The sequence below is a fragment of the Orcinus orca genome, chromosome 16, assembly GCF_937001465.1.
Source record: "Orcinus orca chromosome 16, mOrcOrc1.1, whole genome shotgun sequence".
Taxonomy (NCBI): domain Eukaryota; kingdom Metazoa; phylum Chordata; class Mammalia; order Artiodactyla; family Delphinidae; genus Orcinus; species Orcinus orca.
In genome coordinates this window covers 67513335-67532877 of record NC_064574.1, presented here as the reverse complement: position 1 = coordinate 67532877, position 19543 = coordinate 67513335, and the positions used below count along the sequence as shown (strand labels likewise).

At 42.9% G+C, this 19543-nt stretch overlaps 1 protein-coding gene across 3 annotated transcripts in view; it reads left to right on the top strand.

Moving 5' to 3' along the window:
- The window catches only part of GGA2 (golgi associated, gamma adaptin ear containing, ARF binding protein 2), a 30713-nt gene extending 18646 nt beyond the window's left edge, over positions 1-12067 (top strand). For all 3 annotated transcript variants that reach the window (XM_004268999.4, XM_033425976.2, XM_033425974.2), the window contains 9 exons: positions 488-569; positions 3037-3162; positions 3928-4050; positions 4347-4375; positions 4776-4909; positions 6298-6455; positions 8625-8794; positions 9776-9886; positions 10394-12067. In XM_004268999.4, the coding sequence (XP_004269047.1) occupies positions 488-569; positions 3037-3162; positions 3928-4050; positions 4347-4375; positions 4776-4909; positions 6298-6455; positions 8625-8794; positions 9776-9886; positions 10394-10504 (1044 nt within the window). In that variant the 3' untranslated portion in view covers positions 10505-12067. The remainder of the gene's footprint in view (positions 1-487; positions 570-3036; positions 3163-3927; positions 4051-4346; positions 4376-4775; positions 4910-6297; positions 6456-8624; positions 8795-9775; positions 9887-10393) is intronic.
- Positions 12068-19543: the final 7476 nt, after the last annotated feature.

Genomic DNA, 19543 nt, shown 5'->3' with positions numbered 1-19543 from the left:
CCCTCTAGGTGGTCACAAAGCACCGAGCTGATCTTCCTGTGCTGTGCTGGGGAGCGCAGAGTCTTAACCGCTGGACCGCCAGGGAGGTCCCAGTAGAGTATTCCTTTTTACTGCTGAGTGGTACTCCGTTGTATGCGTACACCACAATATGTATATCCGTTCATCTGTTGGTGGATATTTGGGTTGTTTCCAGCTCTGGGTGATGATGAGTTAACCTGCTGTAAACAGTCGTATACAGGGTTTTGCGTGAACATACACTTCCCTTTCTCTTGGGTAAATGCCTCGACGTGGGATTGCTAGGTCATATGCTGCATGTACAGTTAACTCTTTAACAAACTGCCAGACCGTTTTCCAGAGTGTTTGTGTCATTTCGTATTTCTGAAAGCAGTGCAGAGATTTCCCATTTCTTCACATTTACACATCTTGGGATCTTTCTTTTTTTATAACACACTTACTGAGAATTTACATAACAAGCTCTGTTTTATAGGTCGTGTATGAGAGGTGTGAAAAGCTGCGGCCCACCCTGTTCCGGCTGGCAAGCGATACCACCGATGATGACGATGCGCTCGGTATGATGTTTTTTTTCTTTAATTAAAAAAATATATATATATTTATTTTTGGCTGTGTTGGGTCTTTGTTGTTGTGTGCGGGCTTTCTCCGGTTGGGGCGAGTAGGGGCTACTCTTCGTTGTGTTGCTCAGGCTTCTCATTGCAGTGGCTTCTCTTGTTGTGGAGCACAGGCTCTAGGCGTGCGGGCTTCAGTAGTTGTGGCTCGCGGGCTCTAGAGCGCCGGCTCAATAGTTGTGGCACACGGGTTTAGTTGCTGCACAGCATGTGGCATCTTCCCGGACCAGGGATTGATCCTGTGTCCCCTGCATTCGCAAGCAGATTCTTAACCACTGCACCACCAGGGAAGTCCCTTGGTACAGTCTTATTCTTTAGGCATAGACAGCACCCAAGAGTGCAGGACAGACGTGGGGCTTCCTGCCTTACTGCTGACGCAGAAACAAGACAGTAGCCCCTAGGTGTTATGGTGGTTGGGCTTGGGGAGGGTGTGGCCTGAGTTAATTCTTCTGATTTCCAGAGGAATCTACTATGTTTAAGCAAGAAATGAGCCGCAAGTCTGAAAGCATAGAAAAGGGTGGAAATTTACCATGTAGATTTGTGAAGGGGATAGGAGAAAGAGCGGCTACAATTGAAGGCTTGAAGAAAGGCTGAACATTCTCAGAGGTCTGAGAAACAGCTGCGAGGGGCTCCTTGGAAGGTTTCACACCCAAAGTGCCTTCAGGGACTGAGTGGGGAGTCTAAGTGGGGATACCAAGTGGAAGGCACAGGGGAGAACTGTAATCCTGTACACAGGTATTGAAATGTTTAAAACTATTTTATTTTATGGAAAATCTCAAAACACACAAAAGGGATTTATTCTATCCCCATGTACTCTTCACCTGTTGTTAATAATTACCAACTCATGGCCAGTCTTTTGATCTTGTTTTATCTGTACTGCTTTCTCCCTCCATCTTCCCCCCTACATCCCCAATTCTAGTTTTTTTTTTATTTTAATAAGATCTGGCACCTTATTAGATGTCTGTTCGATGACTGTCTATGCATTTACTTTTATTTATTTATTTATTTACTTTACTTACTTATTTTTATAGGATCTTAGTTCCCCGACCAGGGATCAAACCCGTGCCCCCTGCAGTGGAAGCTCAGAGTCTTAACCTCTGGGCCACCGGGGGAAGTCCTCCCAATTCTATTTTTAAGCAAATTCCAAACATTTCAAAGTAACGAGTCAGTGTTCAGATTTTCCTGGGCATTTTTCCCTCTAATCATTCCTTGTTGACCCTCTTTCTTTTTTTAAAGTTTGTTGTAAATCAGTATCAAAAAGAAAAACCACGCTTTGTAAATTGGTTGATATTTAAGTCCCTTATAATGGGTAGCCCCCATTCTTTTTTACTTCATGCATGAAAAACATGTCCTTTGACTTGCAGAGTTTCTCTTGGTCTCAATTTTCTGATGGCATCTCCCATGGTATTTAATGTTTCTCTGTTCCTGAGATTTCTGAAATTCCTGCTTTCTTATAAATTGGATCAGGAGGCTTGTTCAGATTCAGGTTCAAATGGCAGAGCGTGTGCTGGGGAGCAAGAATGCTTCACAGGTGATGTGAAGAGGCCCATGGTATCTGGTTTTCTGGGTTTTATGTGATGTAATTATTGTCTAAACCCGTTATTTCCTCCGGTTGCAATGAAGTCAGAGGTCACAAAATTTAAATTTTAATCACCTTGCACATGCCAAATAAAACACTTTGCCAGGTGAATTCAACCTCGTGTTAGTTCACAACTTCCATCCAGTTTAAAAATTGACAGGAAATGAATAGTTGGTCGCTCTTGCAGTGCCTTCCTAGTACCATGGCCTGCAGTGTTATGCATAGCCCCTGGCCCTGTTGCTGTTCTGTCTCTCTCCTAGGAAAGGCTTTCTTGCACCAGATCATAAGATACTCTTGACATTTCTGAAATCCACTGCGTATTTTATACTTACAGGATGTTTCAATTTGGATGTCAGATTTTCATCAGGAATACTTGATCTGTACTTAGATTTTATAAAATTTACAGGTGAAAAAGTAGATTCGTGTACCAGCTTGTTTCCTACACGCTTCCCAATAACTGAATAAAGTACCAAAAATTTTTTTTTAATATTTGCATCCACATTGACAAAGTAGCTTTAAGTTTTGAATTAAAATTAAAGTTTTAGTTCCTCACTTGAAAGACCCATATTTCAAGTGTTGGCCATCATATTGGACAGTACAGACAAAGAAAGTGAAAACATTTGGTTCCTCCTACATCCTGCGAAGAAAGTGTTGAGGTTCAGGGATTGAGTGACTGGATGTGCCAGGGGACTGATCTCGTGATCTGGGGGCAGGAGGCATGGATATACTGAACCTGGTAGAGCCGTGTGACAGCTGCTTTGTGGAGTGGCTTAAAAAAGGCTGAGATTGTTGGTAGCTAAACCAGGGGATTCTGATTTTTCTCTCCTTCTTCAGCGGAGGTTCTCCAGGCAAATGACCTCCTCACCCAGGGAGTTCTGCTGTACAAACAGGTGATGGAGGGCCGTGTCACCTTTGGGAACACAGTGGTCAGCTCTTTGGGAGACATACCTGTCTCCAGAGGTATGTGCAGAGAGCCTCTCCCACCCTCTGCCGTGGGGCAGCCTGCAAACACCGGGAAAGAAATGGATCCCTGAACGCTCTGGGTTATGGTATAGAAATGAGAGAGCATGTCCTCTTTTCCCTTTCCCTTGAGCATTGGTTTTATATAGCCAGCCTCTGCCCCACGTGCCATCACGGGTTGACTGCTAGGCTGGAACTAGCTTTGGCTGTAAACAGAAGCGGTGGCTATACCGTGCCCAGGTTTGGATTGCACCTCTCATGAGTGCTTACTTATGGGAGCGCACACCAAAAAAAATATGACCTTCTTCAGGTGTTTCCTAGTGCCAGGCTAGCTAAATCGGAATCATCTGGAGTACTGGTTAAAATGCAGATTCTTGGACCTTCTGAATCAAGACTACTTAGAGCTGGGACCCGCATTTTTATCAAGCGCTCGAGATGATTCTGATTCACTGTGGTCAGAACCTCAAAGGCCTCTGACCTGGAGCAGTCAGCTCTGCTACTGTCCAGGTTGAATGGACCGTTAGAGGATTCTGTGTTTACTGGGGTGGGAAGGCAGTTCCTCTGGTTACCTCGTATTTCAGATGCCACTCAAGGCTGTAAGTCAAGCCAGTCAGCTGAGGTGGAAGGTTCATCTGGGGTGTGCTTAAGGGTGGGGTGATGTGATGTCTTTTGATTGGGAGGGGGCCTGAGGGAAACTGATAACCTTTAAGTGGAGACTTTGCTCTTATTCTGACTGACTTATTTTCCTAACTGTCTGTTTTCTAGTCTTTCAGAATCCAACAGGCCGCATGAAGAACTGCCCCCTGATTGACTTGGAGGTGGACAGTGGATCCGAGCAGGCTGGGACTGTGGCTCCATCTTTACTGCATCACGACCTGGCAGCCTTAGGTGAGGGTGCTGTTTAGGGGCAGCAGGCACAGAATGGTCCTGATTCCCAGGGAGAGAGTAAGCCCATTCCCCCTGGTGAGAGTGTGCCGGTTTTTAGAAGGAATTGGGTATACCGGGAAGTTCAGAGAGGTCCTCCCTGTACTCAGTTTCAGATTTGCCATGAATGAGTTGAATGACTTTGGGTAATTTGTTTTGTCTAGGCTTTCTAAATGTTCTAGAAGGGATGATGGTATCAGTCTCCAATTCATATCAGGTAGAGCTACGGATGTGCATCTCACTCTGTTCCTTCTTTACAGGGATCAGTGATGGCCCAGTTACCAAAAAGGTAAGGAAGCTCTTCCTAGGGACCGGAGAGGAGAGGGGAAGTCCCTCAAACCTACCTTCATGAGGGCAGCAGTGCCTGGGGGAGGGGGGAGGGCTACAGCATAGCCTGGTGGCACTGTGGACTCAGAGGTCCAAAGCCTCTTCCTCATCCTCACCTCTGCTGTCTGGCTTGAACCCCTGGAGGGATTTTGCTCTCCTTCTTCCCTACCCTTTTCTGTTGTATCCAGGCTCCTGCTTACTAAAGGTCTGCTGAGGAGTCATGTCCTCTTGACCTTTCTCCACCTGCCCCAGGAAATGTAGTAAGCCTGGGCTTTGGGGTCAGGAGAGCTGTGCCACAATGTCACCGTGGCTCATAGTCACTCATGCCCTGGCCTTACTTTAGTCATTCCTGGTTTTGACAGGTTGCGAGTCAGAATTGCGGTCAGGAAAAGAGGAACCCTACCACCAGCACACTGCCGGGTGGTGGTGTCCAGAGCCCTTCTGCAGAAAGGAACTTGCTGGATCTCCTCTCCCCACAGCCGTCTCCGGGACCTCTGTGAGTCTTGTGGGCAAGGAGTGTAGAAGAGTGGCTCCTGTGTGCGGTGCTCGCTCACTGTGCGAGGCCAGGCAGCGGGGCCCAGGGCTGCTGCTCCCCCTGAAGGGCTGCTTCCTTTCTGTCGGAGTTCAGTGTGTTCTCCTTTTATTCCGCATCCTAAGTCAGGAAAGTACACGTTTGGCCAGGACCTCCAAAACGCAGTTTAAGGAGCAACAGCAGTGATGATGATGATGGTTTTTGTCTTTATAGGTTTTTTCTTTTTCCTGATTTCAGTGTAATTTGAAGCAAAGCTTGATTACTAGAGAAATAGATAATATAGAAAGTCCCAAATATCACTCTCTAAAGACAATGTTGAATGGTCCTTCTTTGCTTTTTTTCTACACACGTAGTAATGTGTTGCTGTGGCTTATTTTTACACAAATGAGATTATAATTTACAAACTGTACTCCACTGTGGTTTTTTATATCACACATCTTGGATGCATTTTCATCAATTTATGTAAACTTGCCTCATTCTAATAGTTGAATAATAATTCATATACATATAATATATATATTTAATCATTTCCCTCTTGTGGATATTTACATAGCTTCCAGGTTGGAGGAACCTGGAGTGTCTCTATAGTACAGATTTATAAAAGTAGAGGTGCTCTTAGGTATGAGTATAAACATATTTTCATAGATCCTGTCCCTTTGCCTCTGGCAAGGCTGGAACACTTTGCCTTCCCCCAAACAGCCTGAGAGCCTGTGTCCCTGGTGGAGACCACAGAGCTGGGTGGAAATGGAGATGTGCTGGGAGGTCATTCTTGTTAGTACCCGTAGGGGGTTTCTTCCTAGTTTACTGTTTATAACCACTTGACATGGGGTCAGTAATAATTCTAATTTTGGTGGGTTACTTACGTCTGGAGTTTGGTTTTCCATAAATGTTTTTGATTTGTATTCCAAATGGACAAAATCATGAAGTATGAATGAAGTGGTCAGTGTAACTTGTGCTGTCATCTTCCTAGCTTACGTCACGCTGGTGATCATGTATGGGAAACCATCTGGCTGAGCTACTTGTTGTCAGAGACTGCCTGACAACTACAACATTAATTACTTTATTGGGTCCTTATTGTATGCACACATTCTGCTCAGTGCTCTTCATATACTTTCTCATTTAATTCTTGTAACAGCCTATGAGATAGATACTAAACTATTTCTATTTTACAGTAAGAAAACTGAGGCATGGGTTAGATTACTTGTCTAAAGTCATACACCCGTAAAATATATACATACACACATATACACATGCATATATATTTATTTTTTTCCCCTTATTTTTCACAAAACCTAATCAGATTCCTGGAATTCTCTACATTTTTTGCCAGTCTTGATATTATTTCTTTGCAGGAATTATATTCCGCAGAAAAGTATCCCCAGGGAAGTGCCACCAGGTACTAAGTCCTCTCCAGGTTGGTCCTGGGAGGCTGGCCCAATGGCTTCTTCTCCGTCTTCCCAGAATACACCTCTGGCTCAAGTGTTTGTCCCTTTGGAGTCTGTTAAGCCCAGTAAGTACAGTTTCACCCTTTTTTTCCCTTTCTGTTATTATGCATTAAACTGGGGAAGATGAGTCGGGGAGAGATACTGCCTGGGGACAGAGGATAAGGCGGGTGGCCCATGTCTCTTAGCTAATACTTTTTTAAGTTTTCTCTGTCTTGGAGTTGACACTGAAGGATATTGGCAGGCGGAATTTAATTAGGGGGCTTGAATCCACTTACGGAGATGATCTTCATTTGGAATTCAAGAAGGGAATGTTCAGTGTGATCTGAAATAACTCAGAAGAGGTGGAATTAGAAAGAAAGGAAGAATTTGGCTGGTGATCCTCTTCCTCTCTAATGATCCTCATTAAAGCAGGAAAAGTAGCTATTAACCTCCCTTACAAAGAAAAGGAAACGGAAGGCCCAGCTAAGTAAGGTGAGACTGCCTGTGGTCAGCACACTGGTATGTGAGTGGGAAACAACTGGGGTCTTTAGATCTAGGGCCTGGGCCCCTTCCTTGGGCACAGGGCCTTCCTGTGGCTCAGTGTGGTGAGCTCAGATTACAGAGGGCCCTGGAACCAGGCAGAGGAAATAAAGTCAGCAGTGGGGGCCCTTTGCATACTTACTTTATTAATTTTTATTTAAACATAATAAATGTTCATTGTTAATTTCCTGGTTTTGATAATTGCACTGTAGTTATATATAATGTTAACGTTTGAGGGAGCTGGGTGAAGGGTACGTGGGAATTCTTTGTGTTTTTGTAACTTTTTGTAAATCTGAAATTATTAAAAAACAAAATTAAAAACAAAATTCAATGTAGTTTTAGAAAAGATAGAATAGAGCAGAAAATTAAAATCATCTATACCGTTACCACCCAGAGATGAAAGTTTCTATTAATGTCTTGATGTATTTTCCTGTTTTATCCACGTATGTATGTTTAGTAAATTGTCACCATAGTATATATACTGTTTTATATCCTGCTTTATTTAATATTTTAAGCTATAGCATTGTTTCATGCCCTTATTCTTCAAAACCTTGATTTTTTAAAAATGAATTCATTCTTATGCCACTAACATGTACTGTAACTCATTTATTCATTTTCTTTCTGAAGGATAATTTGTTTCCAGTTGTTTACTGTTATAAACAGTGTTACAGTGAACACCCATTGCGAAAAATGGAGATCCATTTTTGAAACTTTCCTGATTATTTCATTAGGATATATGCTTAAAAGTGGAAATGCTGGGTGTAGACATTTAAAATTTTGCTCTTTGTCACCAAGTTCCTTCCTGGAAGGGTTACCTTTTTCCCCATAACCTCACCTCCATACCTCATGAATATTTTCAGTCTTTTAAATCTCCGAGAGTTTCATTGTTAAACTATATTTTTATAATGTGTGTTTTGATAAGTGATGTTTGGCATGAAATAAGGATCTTCATTAAAATTTTTTCCACTTGGTTAGCAAGCTGCCTGCCATTTATTGAATCAGCCAGTGATTTTCAAATATATGCTCTTGACATGTTAAATTCTCGTATTTGGGTCTGTTCTGCATGCTGTTTTCAATTGCAATTTCGTACATATCTGAGTATTTGTTTATGCAAATAGCCCTACTCTCCCTTCTTTTTTAATGGTTAGTCTAACGTATCTTTTCCCAAAATTAACTTACGAATCATTTCTTAGCTAAAGTAGAACAATCCCTTTAGTATTTCCAAGACCTAATTAATTTGAAGAGATCTACTGTCTTTATAGTTTTGTAAAATTAAATGTAAGAGATGTTATGTGTATGTAGTCATACAAGAGAAACCAGAAGGATATAGGCCCAGATGTTAGCAGTGCTTATTTCTGGGGAGTATTAAGGGTGTTTTTTATTTTCTCCTTTATGGTATCCTGTATTTTCTGTAGTGTTCATACATTATTTTAATCATAATCATTTCTTGCTCAAAAAAATGCTTTTTTTTTTTTTTCTTAAACTGGTACTGGATGGTTGGATGGAGGGGAGAGATCAGTTTGGAATGTCACAGGAGTCCAACTAGAGGTAACGAGACTTGGATTATGGTGGTGCAGAGGGTTAATTTCAGGAGCTGTTCTGACTGGAGAAGCAACAGGATTTGGTGATAGGTGCACATCTCTTTCAAGCATGGCTGCTCTTTCAGGAGAGTCTGTAACAGTGCTAATCCTTTTGGTCGGGTCCTTCTCTACCAGGCAACCTGCCTCCTCTTATCGTGTATGACCGGAATGGATTCAGAATTCTGCTCCACTTTTCCCAGACTGGGGCCCCTGGCCACCCAGAGGTACAGGTGCTACTGTTGACCATGATGAGCACGGCCACCCAACCTGTCTGGGACATCATGTTTCAAGTAGCTGTGCCAAAGGTGAGTCAGCGGCTGGCCCGCTCCTTTGAATTTTTCAATAAAGGCTATCATTTTTGAGCACCAGGTCCTTTGCTGGGATGTTATCTATTAGGTGGAAGGGCTAGAATCTTCACTCGAAGTAGGTTAAGATAAACTGGGAGTTTTGTTGGCTCATTTAACTGAGAATTCCTGAACGTCTGACTTCAGATATGGCTGGATTCAGGTAAATTCTTAAACAGTTCCTTAAGAATCTGTCACTTTCCATCTCTTGACTTGGTTTTTCCTCTCTGGACCCTGTTCTCTCATAGACTCCCTCCACCAAGCAGGAAAATGGTTATCAGCAGCTTCAGAGTTACATGGTCCTTATCGCTTTTTATCTCAGAAGGAAACTGTCCCCTGACATGAGGCATGCATATTGATTACCTCAGGAAGGGCTAGGGTTGGCCTTGTTGGTATTACTTGCATACCTTGGACCAGTAACTCGTGTTAAGGGGTATGAGGTACTCTGGCCAAGTTGCATGTTATGTTTTTTTCTCGAGGGAAGTAGCTCCCCACAGATTAACAGCCATACCAGAATCACAAGAAATGGGCAAGGGGCCTGTCCTGAAAGGAAGGATTCAAAGCAGACAAAAATAAACTATGTGTTTTCTAATACTCATGGTAATTTTGTAGGGCATGTGCTATCATTACCCCTATCTTATAAATTAAATTATCAATCCAAGGTTCAGAAAGGTTAAATATTTTGCCCCAAATCACAGAGCTAGTAAGAGGCAGAGTTAGAATTCAACTCAAGATATGCTCTCACTCTTCATGCTGCCTCTCAGAAGCCAACCTTTGATCACACAACTTCAGATACATTCCATGTATGAGTGGAAGGGCTTTTGGATCCTTTCATCAATTGGTGGGGTGGAGGCCAAGCTCTCCTGTTCACCTGATCTCCCTCATTAAAGCTGTAGTTTGTTAGGAATGAGTTATATGTTGGATTCTTTTTGCCCCCAATAGTCAATGAGAGTGAAACTACAGCCAGCGTCCAGCTCCAAGCTTCCTGCTTTCAGTCCTTTGATGCCTCCAGCAGTGATCTCTCAGATGCTGCTGCTTGACAATCCACACAAAGTATGTTCTGGTGTCTGTGGTAGCAGGGAAACAGGGGCCCCTGAACTCTAGGGAGGCAGCTGGGCAGGTGGAGAGAGGTATATTGAGGTCTTGCTTTGGTTGGGATGGTGGTAGAATGTCCCTTGCCAGAGTCCGTTTTCTTTTGGGGCTTATTGAAAGATCTGTGACCAGATTGTCATAGCTGGGGACCAAGGGAGTGGTACACACTCTCCCTAATCCCATGGAATCCTCTGAAAGGGTGAGGCCAATCTGTCCTCTTAGCTGGTCTCCAGGACTGCAAAAGCGTGGGAGGATTCCCAGGATGTAAGCCTGGCTCCCCTTGTGTTCGTAGTCCCAGAGGGTCAAGGCCAGGGTATGCCTGTCATACAGTTGCTTGAAGCCCTCACTTGGGTGGAGTTAACATACATATACTGTTACTTGGTGACTACGGGGTGGGTAAAGGCTTTTACTCTGGGCCTGTCTCTGTGTTCACTCCCCACTAATATAACATCTTTTATCTTTGCTCAGGAGCCCATCCGGTTACGGTATAAGCTGACATTCAACCAGGGTGGACAGCCTTTCAGCGAAGTAGGAGAAGTGAAAGACTTTCCAGACCTGGCAGTCTTGGGTGCAGCCTAACTCCTCACTGGACAGACCCTGCCATTCAAGCTTAGGCCAGTGTTACTTTTGCTGTCTAGATAGGACTAATCACAGTGATGTAGTGCAGAGTGCCAAGAGTTCTATCCTGCCATCAGGCTCTGGATGCCAACCTCTGACTTATTCTGCAGATATTGTGTGTGTGTGTGTGTGTGTGTGTGTGTGTGGCCCGGGGGCTGAGGGGCAGGGATGTGGGCGGTGTGGGAAATGCTAAAGCATTTCTGATAACCATCTGCTACGATCATATCTGGTTTTGCATGTTGGTGGACACTGATGTCCCTGCCTCAAGTTGGAGGTTTTATAAGCCAAAGTTGTTGTTGTTGTTTTCCATGTATTATTATCTTTTCATTCATCACTCTGTGCCTTGTCAGCCTTTGAAAGACTTGGTTGCTCCCAGGCTGCTGTTCTCAGGGACCTTTAAAGGGACCTGGTTGGTCTTGGGGCAGAGTGTCTTCTGGGACACTCTCTTCCAAGAAAGACCTTGTCTCCATTTCCATTAGCGAATGCTGCTTGCATGTGTTCAGGAAGATCTTCTAAATGGAATGCTTGTTGCACTGTGTTCTAGGCGAGGGGCTGCCACTAGACCAGAGGACCGCGCTTGGTGGGCCAATCATGTCCTTCACCACTGTGCCTTAGAATTGCCCATAGATGGACCCTTCAGGGCAGAGGGGAAAGCAGATCCCAGGCCTTATTCAGGCCTCAGGTTCCATGGGTCGGGCAGCCTGTCTGGACCCTTCCTCAGGACCCTCATCTCCATCCTCATCCTCTTTCACCACAAGCATTTACCCAGAGCTCTTTGATTGTGACACCATGCCAGTCGTTGTAAATCATAACTAACAGGTTCGCCCTGGCCTGTTGACTTCACAATCCAGGATGAAGAACTGTGATGCAAATGAGATACGAAGTGAGTTTAGCAATGAAAAGTGATGACTAAATACAGAAAGTCATTGAATAAATACCCGTGTAGCAAATACGCTTTGTGGAGTTTTGAGTAAGTAGGAGATGCAAAGCCTGTTGCATTTAGAGATAATAGGCTTGAAGGGATCATTCATCTGTTGAAGTAAGGAAGACTTCCTGAGGGATGTGGAACCTTAAGAACTGCTTCAGTGAAGAGAAGCCCTGAGGATCTGAATGAAGCTGGAAGAGAGGTGGATTCTTGTTACAGTCATGGTGTGAAGGAAGATTCAGGCCTGCAGTCAGTTAATACTGAGCACCTACAATGTGCTAGGCATGTGTGCATGTTTTACAAGTCTTGCTTGGCCTGATGGATGGGTGAAGAGAGCTGAGCCTGGCTGAGATGGCCTGATGAAGGATGCAAGATCCAAGCAGCTCACCTGTCTGGGTAGGATTCTGCCTCAGAAACTGCAAGGCTCTGTTTGGGGCTCTTTGTCACAGGATCTGGTACTCTACAGTCTGATCTTTTACCTGCTACATATAGTTGGAAATGTGCCAGCACTATGGTGGGGATGAGAGCTGTAAAAAATCAAGGTATGTCACTTTTAAAGCAAATGTGAAAACTCATAAAACAGACAAATGATGGGGTGATTCTTCATTTGGCATAACTCATAAGGTTCATTTTAATCTAAAATTTTGTGTTCAAACATTCTATATAGCTTTTATAGGCTCTAGCTGTTTCATAAAGTCTCCTAGAGGAGCCCATCATAAAGACGATGCCTGCCTAGGACTTCCCTCAAAAATGGGTGAATGAGGGCTTCCCTGGAGAGTCTGCCTGCCGATGCAGGGGACACGGGTTCGTGCCCCGGTCCGGGAAGATCCCACATGCCGCGGAGCGGCTGGTCCCGTGAGCCACGGCGGCTGGGCCTGCGCGTCCGGGGCCTGTGCTCCGCAACGGGAGAGGCCACAGCAGTGAGAGGCCCGCGTACCGCAAAAAAAAAAAAGGGTGAATGAGACCTACACATGAAAAAACCTTTATCACGTAGTTAAAAGGTAGACTCACTGCGTGTGAACGTTCTTCTGTCTTCTGGGAGACAGACTCCCAGTGGTGCTCTGCTTAGATAGAGTTGGACAAGGGTAAGGGGGTAGGGAGGTGGGTGTCCTGAAAGTGGCCCTGGTTTATGTTATCAGTGCCTTCTAATTATGAAGTTCAGCGACCACTTAAGAAGAACCAACCGGTATCTTTTATTCACTCAGCAAGTTGTTGTTGACTAGCTACTGTGAGCCGAGCACTGCTGTAGGCACTGCAGATACAGCAGTGATAGAAGGTCCCTGCCCTCGTGGGTCTTCTGATGGGGAGAGACAAATCCATAATGTGTCTGTTGGAGAGTTGGCACTGACCATCCAGTATTTTCCCCTATCCTGAACTCTTCCTTCTGGGATCCTGCTCATCCCTATTTCTTGACCTACCTCTGACTCTTCTTTTCCCTCTGTCCCTTAAATGTGTTTCCATAGTGTTTAGTCCTTAGGACTTTTCTAGGCATTCTGGGCAGTTAACTACTAGATGGGTGGTAGACCTGTATCTCAGGCTTCCACCTCCTTGCTGACATCAGGTCCATATTTTAAGCCGTCTAATGGATATCTATCTGGAGGTTCCACTGTTGCCTCCAAGTGCTTAGAATGGAACACAGCCACTTCTCTCATTCTCTCTCTGTTCTTTTATTTGAAAGCACCTATCCAAGCCTTCATAGGTCCTTGATTCTTGCTTCATCTCCATCCCCCTCAATACTTTTGTCTCATCTAGTCTATTTCTAAATAGTATCACATCTTGCATTCACATTGTCACTGTCCTGGTTTTGCTTTTTTTTTTTTTTTTTTTTGGATGGTGCCGTAGCCTGCCTCTCAGTTCTCCTCTGAGCCATTATACTTGCAACATACCTGGGCACTTGACCCCTGCTGAAAAACTGAATGGCTTCTTAATGCCCTAAAAGCCTTTGCAGCCAAATTCAAGTTGTTTACTCTGGTGTTCAGTGCCCTTCTGTAACTTTGTTTGCTCCTTACCCTTCTGGCGTCATCTGTCAAGAATAGAGGACACTTTGCCAAAGCCACAAGAAAGTCCCTTCATGTTTTGATAATACCACGTTTTCTCGTATCTCTTTGACTACACCTGTAATTAACTCCTTTTGTGTCTTCAGTGATTTAAGATTGGGCTAAAATGCTGCTCTATCTGTGAGCCACTCGTTGAGAGTAGATGAGCTGTGGATTTAGTAGCGTTGAAAAAAGGATAAATAATGACCCAAAACATGAATATTACCCATTAAAAATAAAGTAGTGTAAATTGAGAGATCAGAAATGAAAGGTTAAAAGTAAAGGTGATGTTCTCATACAAATAGTGTTTAGTACAGTGTTCATAAATCACAAATTCTTAGAATATATCTAATATAGAAGGTGCTTACCCAGGCCCAAAATATAAAATTCTACAAACTAGTGTGTTTGTTTTAAACTAAGAAGAAAACAATAGAGTGCTAGCCATAGTTTGTTTCATATTTTTTTTAAGCAGTAACAGCCTGACCTCTTTCATCTGGAGAGAGACGGAGTCAAGTAGATAAGCAGGAAGTATCCTCAGAGAAGATAAGGCCAAGGTCCAGAGATCTCATCACACATTTAATGTAAGCTGAAATGGAAAAACTCCAGGCCTTTAGTTCCCTTGCCCAATGCATTCCCAGCTATACCATGTTCGTTCTGAGAAAGCTTGCATCTAAAAATGTGTACACATTCTGCTCCTTTGACTTTTATTCTTGAACACTTACTTTATCCCACAGCTAGAGGTACTACTATGATTTTAAAAGCTGAAAAACATTGCAGTGTTACAGGCTCCAGATACATAGGCTTTTAAAGTTTGAGGTCTTCTGAAGCCCCAACAGTTTGAAGTAATTAAATCAACCCTTACTTGTAATTCCATTCTTTAGCTTCACGTACTACCTCTAGCCATGTGACCTGAGACAAGTAATTTGTCCTCTTCCGCTTCCTTCCCTGTGAAGTGCATAATAGGATTGTTTTGAGAAGTGAGTTAATAAATGTGAAGTGACTCCAGTACTTCATAGGACTAAGCTAAGACTCATATTTCATTTACTGTCTGCTTGTCCACCTGGCTTCCAATACATGAACAGACTTGACTTACCCATAACTTTTTTGGCCGTGCCGTGAGGCTTGTGGGATTTTAGTTCCCCGACCAGGGATCGAACCGGACCCTCGACCCCTGCAGTGGAAGCGCGGAGTCTTCACCACTGGACCGCCAGGGAAGTCCCTATGACTATTTGAAGTTTACCTCATGAAATCAAGCAAATATTTTAATTTTGGCAAGGTTCAAATTAATACTGAGATGCAGTAAATGTCAAGGATAGAAAGGTAACAAAACTTTGGAAACCTTACGCATAAGTCTAGTCAAAAGCAGAAATCCATAACAATATACTTAGAAACTAATCAACACTTCCTATAAAACATTCAGTTAAATTTTGTAAACAAGACTATGTAATTCTAAAATTCATAACCCTATCACCAAAATCTGAAGCAGATACCTTTTAGTCTATTCTTGTTTTTGAATGCATAGGTAAAATATTAACTTTAAAGCTAGTGGCAGGACTTCCCTGGCGGTCCAGTGGTGAAGACTCCGTGCTTCCACTGCAGGGGGCACGGGTTCGATCCCTGGTTGGGGAACTAAGATGCTGCAAGCCACGTGGCGTGGCTAAAATAAATAAAGCTAGTGGCGTATTGAAAGAATACACTGTGTAAAGCCTTTGGGAGTGCAGTCGGCCACATTAATAGCTCAAATGGACAATTTGATCATCTCAATAGATGTAGAAAAGGCATTTTCTCTCATTCGTTGTTTATTCCTAATAGAATCAAACAACCAGCATGATGTTTAATAAGGAAATGACAACAGTGGCTTAAACACAAAGGTTTATTTTCTCATTCAAAAGAAAGCCAGAAATAGTCCCAAACCATTTGTGGTGTCAACGGAAAAAAAAATGCACAACTTAAAAGTTGAGAATTTTATTTGGCAGACCTACTGAGAATTGTAGCCAGCGATACAGCCACTCATAGCTCTGAGGGACTGTTCCAAAAAGGTAAGGGAAGTGCCAGGATATATAGGCGTTTTTGTTGGGGAAAAAAACAACACTCTCCCCCATGTGTTTAAACATCAAAAAATTACTTTTAATCACAAAAACAGACATCTCAAGTTAATGATTTTAGTGCTTTTCTATGTATGGGAAAGATGCAAGAGCCTGGCCTCTGAAATCTTCCCTTTGATGCGTGTCTTAACCATCTAGGGCCAGTATCTTGTTTTTTTCCATTCTGATTCCCCTCAGAGTACACCACAGGGGCAGCTGCCATGGTTGATGGCTTTATGGCTGCAACATCCTTTGTTTACGGAAGTGGCAAGCGACATTCTTAGGCCCTAAGTCAGCACCCAAGGATGTGCTCCTCAACATTATGTTACAAGCTTTAACTGCTGACTGTTCTAGGCAACAGGAAGGGAGTGGGGGAGCCAGGAATAGAGAAAAACTGCTGACGTTCTTAAGGTTTCCTGGAAATTTTATGTGATATTTGCATTCACATCTTATTGGCTATTTAGTAGCATGGCCACTCCAAGGTGCAGAGAAGGCTAAGAAATTGTCATATTTGCATACAATGCCACACACTTGGCTAAGGAAGAAGGGGAGATTGGATATTGTAACAATTTATCTGTTTACCATAAGACACGATGGCCACCTGTTCTACTGTTTAAAACCAAACAACTCAGGTATTTGTATGTACGTATGACTGTTTATATTTGGGTCGTAGAATTACAGATTTGTTTTCTTCAGAATTTATCTGAATTTTCTAAAGTTTCTAAACTGAAAAAGCATTAATTTTAATTCTCAATGTTAGTTTTTCAAAACTAAAACAACAAAAGGTGGAAATTCTTCCCACCAACCGATTACCCTCCTAGGAGACAATATTACTATTTCCTCATCTGTCCTTGGAGATATTCTAGGCATTTTTAAACAAATGAACTGTTCCACACTTTGCTTTTTTTTTAATGTAATAATATAGATGACTTGGCGATAATGCCATTATCAGTATGAACTGTGTAATAAAAAAGAACAGCCCCTGCTTTCCTCTCTTCTGACAGCAGATGGTATCAATCACTTACATGCTGAAAGTGCTTTGTATTAAAACTGGCACATGAAGTTGCTGATAGTTTCCATGCATCTCCAGCCTCTCACTTCCACTGGCTCCATTCCTGTGGGCCCAAGCCTGCTTGAGTCTTCCCTGCAACCCTCCCCCTTCCTCCTGCCTTGTTTCTGGTAGCCCTGCATGGTAGAGTGAAACAAGCATGGGTTTTGGGGTCAGGTTAAGTTTCTAGTTTTCTTGCCACCTTGGGCAAGTCACTTAACTCGGCCTTGGTTTTTATATTCTTAAATGGTAAAAATGTTAAAAATATACTTCATAGGTTTTGGTGAGGATTTAATGAGGTCACCAAGATACCAGACATGATAGGTACTCTTTAAATATAGGTGCTATTATTTCTCCTCAAATTGCCTCATCTGAGATTTCTCTTTTTTAATTTACTACCTTAACTTGTGGTGACTTCCATTTCGTCACTATGTTCATTTCAAAACCTCTCCTGCTCTCATGGAAACCAATGAAATTTTGCTAAGGATACTAATAACCTAATATTTGCAGAGACAGCAAAAAGGGTTGCATTTGATAAAATCTGACCATCCTCTCTATATTTGTAAGATTAGGGTCAACTTCAGGAAATGGAAAAACCTCAACAGTGGCTTAAAAGATACTTAGATCACTGTATTAGCTTCCTGGCATTCCTGAGCAAAGCTGGGTGACTTAACAGAAATTTATCGTCTGGCAGTTCTGGAGGCTAAAAGTCTGAAATCAGGGCCATGCTCACTCTGAAACCTGCAGGAGAATCCTGGTGATCTGCGACAGTCTTTAGCATTCCTTGGCTTTTAGCTGCATCACTCGTCTCCGCCTTCATTGTCATGTGGCGTTCTTCCTGTGTGTGTCACCCATGACCATCTTGTAAGGATACTGATCATATTGGATTAGGGGCTCACGCTACTTCCGTAAGATCTCGACTAGTTTCATCTGCAATGATGCTATTGCCAAATAAGGTCACATTCTGAGGGACTAGGGTTAGGATTTGTATCTTTTCTGGGGGGTCAGCGGGTGGAGACACAGTTCAACCCACAACACTCTCAAGAACCCCAGAGGTAGTGAAACTAGGACTGGTGTGCAGTTCATGGTCAGGCACCTAGATGCCGTCAATCTGTTGCCCTGCTGTGAGTGACTTAATTCCTAAAAACACTTAATGGTTCAAGATGACAGTTATAATTCTAGCCATCACGTTCACATTCCAGCCAGCAGGAAAGGAGAGTAGTGTATACGCCATTCTTTTAAGAACATCTTGAAGTCCCTCATAAAAGTTCTGCTCACGTTCCAGTGGCCAGTACTTAGTCACATGGACACACTTAACTTTTTTTTTTGTTTTACAGCTAATTTTTAACTTATTCATTTACTTATTTAATTTTATATTGGAGTATATTTGGTTTACAATGTTGTGTTTCAGGTGTATAGCAAAGTGATTGTTATACATATATCCATTCTTTTTCAGATTCTTTTTCCATATTGGTTATTACAGAATATTGAGTAGAGTTCCCTGTGCTATATAGTAGGTCCTTGTTGATTATTTTTTATACAGTAGTGTGTATGTGTTATTTTTTTTGGACACACTTAACTTTAAAGAATGCTGGGAGATGTCTTTGTCTTGAGAGGCTATGGACCCGCTGGGGAGAACAGAATAGAATCAGGAGATATCTAGCAGTGTCCGCCACACACTCCTGATGCTTTCCTGTCCCATGGCTTTCTGATACTCTTCTGATTCTTCCCCCAGTTCTTCCTCCCACCCTAAACTTCCAAATATAGGCATGCTGCTAAAGGCTTTATCGTTAACCTTCATTGCTACTCTACTAAATCTCCCTGAAGTACAAATCTGACCCTACTCCTTCAACCTTTTGATCATTTCATTGGATTAAGTAAAACCAATTTCCCTAGCATTCAAGGTTCTCCATAGTATAGCCTCATCCAGTCCTGGCCTCATCTGAATCTCATTTTCCCTTCCTGGAAAATAAAAATAATACCCACCTTGACTCCAAAGGCTGTGAGGATTAAAATGGAAGTGTAAGGGAAAGCAAGTTTAATCTGTAAAGGTCTGTAAACATGTAAGGAATCTAGTGCTCTGTTCCTTCACATGGATGGATGGGTCCTGTGCTGTAGCCAGTCTGGACTCTTCCCTGACCTATGAATCTGTCTAGTAGAAATGGAGAGGCTTCCACACATCTTGTCTCAGGAGGAAGACACAGTCTCTTCTGGTAAACCTGGTTTATGCCAATGATCCAGACATGCAGCTGCAACCTGATTCTGATCACTGGGCATTTTTCTGATATCCTGTTATTTTTCAGCTGTTTCTTTCTGTTGAGTGCTCTGCTTTTGGGACAGACTCACCTGCTAGACAACAATATTATATACCTTTGGCAGGGGCTATTAAGGTTTGTACCATGTTATGATGTGCTGGCACACCTCCCTATACATGGGGTAGCAAGGAAATGTATTAACCAAATTTAAGAACCCAGAGGCAGTGAGTCTAGGGCTGGTATGACAGTCCCAGATCTTTCAGTGTCCTCTCTTTCCACTTCCAACAGCCATTCCTACCAGCCTGTCCATAAGAGTTCCTCATGGGCAGGTGTGGTAAGAAGCAAAACTGTTCCACATGAAGCCAGTCTGGGTGACCTGGACAAGCATTACGCCCATTTAGGGAAGGGTGACTCAGTTTTGGCAAATCTCAGAAAGTGTGGGCTCAGAGGCAGAACTTTGGGCTGTGGCCCAGTAAGGAAATTTGCAAGCCCTGTCTCCAAAAAGGCTAGCTATAAAGCTAGACAAATTTGACAAAAATAACCATTTCAGTGCTACAGAAATCAAATAAAGTAGATAGCAATCTGAGAAGTGTTTATGCTTGAAAAGCCACTGAAGTTTGGGTAAACAACATTTGCAGTTTCTGTCATTCTT